The following is a 5,412-nucleotide window of genomic DNA, read 5'->3' as shown; positions in this document are numbered from 1 at the left end:
AAAAACCAACAGCCCATTCTCTTCAAAAAAAGGATTGGTCAAACAATTCCAAATTGAAGGACATTTTGTATTTTCACAGAAAAAAATAGTTTGAACCCTAAAACCAAAAAATAGGTCAGATGTTACTATTCATTTCCCTGTTGAAACCCAAAAGTACACCCTTCAACCTTTTTTTCTTTCTTTTTCTCCACTCATTTCCTTACCCTTTAGTTTTCCATTTGTTCTCCCCTCTTCAATTCTCTCTCTACAAATCATTAAAATAAAAAAAAACCTCATTTTTTTTATCTTAATTTTTCTTCATTTCAATCTTACTTTATTAATTCTTCATCCCTTTCTCCTTGTTTCTCCCCCTTTAGATTTCATTTCTTCATCTATTTTATATCCATCACTATATCTATATCTATAATCATCAACAAATTTATAATATTATGTCAAACAATAATCTAGACTTAACTTCACCTTCCCCTTTCTCTCTTCAAACCCTACAAAACCGCCCTGATCTCCACCTTCAAATCCCACCCGATTCCGAAGACGAAACCAACCAACACACTCCCGGATCAGGTTCCGGGTCGGGCGACATCTCGGGCCGTAGGCCCCGCGGTCGCCCACCAGGCTCCAAAAACAAACCAAAACCACCAGTTATCATCACCCGAGAAAGCGCCAACACACTCCGTGCTCATATCCTCGAAATAAGCACGGGGTGTGACGTTTTCGAGTCAATCGCAATCTACGCTCGAAAACGTCAACGCGGGATTTGCATCGTTAGCGGTAGTGGGACCGTTAACAACGTTAGCCTCAGACAACCAGCAGCTGCTGGATCTGTGTTAACACTTCATGGAAGATTCGAAATACTTTCACTATCTGGGTCATTTTTACCACCTCCTGCCCCACCTGGTGCTACTAGTTTGACTATTTATTTAGCTGGTGGTCAAGGTCAAGTTGTGGGTGGAAATGTTGTTGGTGCTTTGATAGCTTCCGGTCCTGTAATTGTAATTGCAGCTTCATTTACAAATGTTGCGTACGAACGGTTGCCGTTAGATGATGATGATCAAGAATCTGCTGCCGTTGGTGGTGGTGGTGAAGTAAATCATCAGTATCAGACTGATCCATCTTCAATGGGGTTACCATTTTTTAATTTGCCACTAAACATGACACCAAATGTTCAGTTACCGTCTAATACTTTTGGGCCACCATATTGACCAGAAAAGTCAACGGAATATGAAAAAAGGTGAGATGGAAATTTCAACATCATCATGAATTAATCTTGTACAATAACTTCTGCTTCATTCTACTTTTTTATTTTTTTAGGGATTTTAAGGATTTAATTTGTTGGGTGTCATTTTAAGTCCTTAATTATTTTAGAAACATTTGTCTTTGTTGTTGTATGCTTCCACATTTATGGAACTAAAAAAACCGAGTTGCGGTTTTGTCATTATCATAATCGTTATCATAATCGTATGGTTGTTAATTTACTTAGTGCTTTTTTTTTTTTTTTTTTAAAAGAAAAGAAAAACATTTTATGCCTTGTTTTCAGAAGTGTATTAGGCAGATTGACAGAATTTAGAATTTTACGTGTGGTTTTAGGGTTATTCAAAATTTTGGAAAACTGTTTTGTCTGTTCAATAGATTGTGTATTATCTTTATGGTTGTTAATTTACTTAGCCTTTTTTTTTTTTTTTTTTTTTTTTTTTAATTATGCCTTATTTTCAGAAGTTTATTAGGTAGTTTGACAAAATTTAGAATTTTTACATGTGGTTAGGGTTATTCAAATGTTTTGAAACTGTTTTTTCTGTTCAATAGATTGTGTATTATTTCTTTTATTTCAGTATTATCTTTATGACCTCCAAAACGGATTTAATTTTGGTGTTTTATAGTAAGTGAATATATTAATATTAATATATTAATATTAATTAATGTTATATTAGTAGTTCAAATTGGACACTAGATTCAATGGATAAGCATCTCTCACTAGATATAATATTAATATTATAATTTTCGGTTTCTATCTGGTAGAGTACCTCTCCCTGCGAAATGTAGTGGTATCTTATAGTGAAATAATAAATTTAAATTTAAATTATAATCATTATAAGTAAAGTAACTTAATCTTATTTGAAGTCTTTGATAATATTTGATTGGTTAGTTTATTGAAATATATATTGCGTGTAATTGCAAATTTTAAGGATATGGAAAGGTTCAACTTCATAAAGGTTGTGCATTGTTCTTTAATGGATGATGCCCAATAGATAAATGTTCTTTTATTTTGAAAAGTTACAAAAAATATTCTTTAGTTTTGACCAGAACATTATTACTAACATCGATTCTCACTAACTTTGCTAATCTTAGCTGGTTACCCATTTGAAAAAATCATTAGCTCCATTACAATTACCTAGTTACAATGCTTTAATTGCTCAAATTGATGTGTTACTTTTCATAAAGAAACTCTCAAGGGTTTTGTTTGAACTTAACCAGAATATTGCTTTCCATCTTTTCATCTTTATTGATTAATTGATTATGATTATTATCTGGATAACTATATCATGAATTTTACCATAAAGTTATAACCACATTGAAAGGTATAACCTTTAGGATATTACTTTAGGGTATGTGTGTTTTTTACCTTCCAAAAATGGTAATGTTTTGAAGTCATTTTTGATGTTGTTTGTGTACCTAATGATAGTAAAAAGTTACAGCATATTGCAATATTGAGGTCTCTATTTAATATATATAGTTTTTGCATTCTGGAACTGAGTAATATAGATATTGATCCTATCTTGTTGTTGACCAGGTTTTTTTTTTTTTTTTTTTTTTGACTCTGTTGCCTAGCTTGTGACCAAGGTATTTTATTAAAAATGTTATAAGACAGTATCTGTGTCTATTACATGCTAGAAATATTCATTCAGTGAATGGATGAAAGAATCACTAACACTAAGGTAATGTATACAGAGCTGTTTATATTACAGGTGTAGGAAATAAGCATGATACGTGACTTTCAGGATATATTGAGTGAGCCTCATCAGTGAACTTAATACAGTGGTTAAAAACATGTATAGAGTGTAAAATGTAATTTCTTGTTTAGTGAGATGTGGTTTGTTAGTGTGTTTAAGTGTTGGATTATATTCGGTTCGTCTAGGTTGTTGGGCTTGTTCATAGCCTCATAGGTTTAGTTTATTTTCAAGTGTCGGGTTTCATCTAAATACGTATTAGGATAATAAGACGGTGGTTGGATGGTTTTAGTTTTCTTTTTAGTCGTGTAGTGACTATGAAATGCTTAAACCCCGCTCTCTAACTTAACATTATTATTATTTTTATTAGCATTTTTAAATTTGTGGTTTTCATCTTTGCGAAGAGGTCATGCTAATCTTCTTTATATTGTTATAATTTTATCGCATGTCCTCAAAGGACTTTAACATAACATTAATTAGATCATCAAGCTGAGTATCAAAAGGTTGACGATCAGTGGCACTTGAGTGAGGCACGTGTGAAAGCCGGAAAGCGTGACGTAGTAATGTATATGTACTGTATATCCTTGTATTGTTGGTTTAGTGGTAATGGCCAATAACTCTTTGTTAGAGGTTGGGAGTTCGATTACATGGGGTGGTAACATTGCACACAAGGGTATTCCTTGATCTTGAAATTATCCAAAATCGCCTTTCGCAAATCCCGTTACGGTGGCAGCGGGGAGGGGGTCTTTACCGGCCACGCACTCGGATTGGTCTGGGATTCCTCCGTGGTAGCAGTTAGGGGCGAGTTATGCAAATGTGGAAGATGATCACATGGGTAGTTTAGTCCCCTTGGAATGTCCCAAACTGCTGTTTCAAAAAAAAAAAAAAAAAAAAAAATTTTGAAACATCTAAAATATTTGTAGGAAAGGTTAAGTTACAGTATTAATTAACTACATAGGTGATGTTCATCTTGCTTGTCTAATAGTATCTCTTTGTTAGAAGTATTGTGAAATACTTGCAATTTTGACTAATTTTATATTGAGTTAAGATAAGAGATTATATAAAGTTGGATGAAATAACTAAGTTATGTCTCTGAAATAAAATATGGTAATTAGATAAGAGATATATTATAATTATAATTATATTATATTATATTATATTATAATTATAATTATATTATAATTATATTATAATTATATTATAATTATAATTATATTATAATTATAACCAAACGTGTGTCTAAACGACAAGACTAAGGTATATGAATAAGTGAAGTGACTTGTTACACTTGTTAGAAGTTAATTACTAATTAATATATACATGTAGCTAGCTAGTGGATCAACTACCTTTTGATTATTTCAAATAATAAAATGAGTGAAGGACCATATCTAGTGTCTATTGATCTCGAATCCAGAACTTAAAGTCATCCTTGGGACAATTTTCTTTTATGTAATCAAATATCAAATAAATAAATAAATATATATATATATAATTTGAGGAACATGTACGACTTTATAAAAAAGTTAATCTACTTATAAAAGGTAGAACCGTAGAACATGCATGCGTGTAAGTTTTTCTTGATTCGTATCACTAATTGTTAGGATTCCTGTTAATTTTTTTGGTTTGTAAAATTCGTGTTTGATGTCTTGAATTGAATATGACTAAAGGTGTATACAAAGAAATGTCTCAATTGCCTCAATTGAAAAAGTCAAAGTTAGTAAAGGTTGACTCTCAAAAGTCAACACCATCGACTCAGCATGAAGTTCACTCGATTAGATATTTAGATGCTCTGGAAAGGATCAGATAGCAACAAGCATACATCAAGCATGCTAAACACTTCACTCATTGCAGATTATTGTAACAAATTAAAATTATATAATTAGTTGTTAATAAGTTAGTTATAGTTAGAATGTAACGGCTTATTATTTTTGTCATTTAGCTACTGTAGTCGACGTATATATACTTAGTAGCTGTAATTGTACAAATTAGTTGAATAAATGATAAGAATTCAGTTCTCAATTTTCGCTCAAACTCACAATATTAGAGCGTCAAGCTCAATTCTATGAACCCTAATTCTTCCGCAACCTAATTTCTTAGATAATTCAACTCAAACTAGCACAGTTTAGTTTAGTTAAGCAGAAATTAAAGCAATGGCACCAACAATTGAAGAAACGATTAACACTGAAGATACAAATCAAACAATCACCCACTGTTCTTGCACGAAAACAACCATCCAGGTCTGATTTTGATCTCAAAGAAGCTCACTGGATCAAAAAACCATGGATCATGGAAAAGATCAATGATGATTGTATTGAATGCAAAGAACAAGCTCAAAATCATAATAAAGCAATTCGCAGAACCAGATATAAACTCAATCTCAAGGCCACTGTGGGAAAGGAACAACGACATGATCATATCTTAGGTCTTAAATATTGTGACTGATGAAATAAGTAACAGTCTTAACTTTATC

The 5,412-nt window shown here is 32.0% G+C and overlaps 1 protein-coding gene and 1 non-coding gene across 2 annotated transcripts; one reads left to right on the top strand and one right to left on the bottom strand.

Annotated features, from left to right (window-relative positions):
• The first annotated feature begins 269 nt into the window (after positions 1-269).
• Positions 270-1,270, top strand: LOC139876540 (AT-hook motif nuclear-localized protein 23-like). Its single transcript, XM_071863876.1, has one exon. The coding sequence runs from the start codon at positions 429-431 to the stop codon at positions 1,197-1,199; it is 771 nt and encodes a 256-aa protein (XP_071719977.1). The 5' UTR covers positions 270-428; the 3' UTR covers positions 1,200-1,270.
• Positions 1,271-3,300: 2,030 nt separating this feature from the next.
• On the bottom strand, positions 3,301-3,402 carry LOC139878860 (U6 spliceosomal RNA). The gene has a single exon (XR_011769719.1). It is a non-coding gene; the product is annotated as a U6 spliceosomal RNA (small nuclear RNA).
• Positions 3,403-5,412: the final 2,010 nt, after the last annotated feature.

The sequence above is a fragment of the Rutidosis leptorrhynchoides genome, chromosome 11 (genome assembly GCF_046630445.1).
Source record: "Rutidosis leptorrhynchoides isolate AG116_Rl617_1_P2 chromosome 11, CSIRO_AGI_Rlap_v1, whole genome shotgun sequence".
Lineage (NCBI taxonomy): Eukaryota > Viridiplantae > Streptophyta > Magnoliopsida > Asterales > Asteraceae > Rutidosis > Rutidosis leptorrhynchoides.
The sequence above is the reverse complement of the archived record's forward strand: the minus strand, read 5'-3'. Positions and strand labels throughout refer to the sequence as shown.

Excerpts from the sequence above, each read along its gene's own strand:
- LOC139876540 (XM_071863876.1), top strand. The coding sequence starts at position 429 with ATGTCAAACAATAATCTAGACTTAACTTCACCTTCCCCTTTCTCTCTT.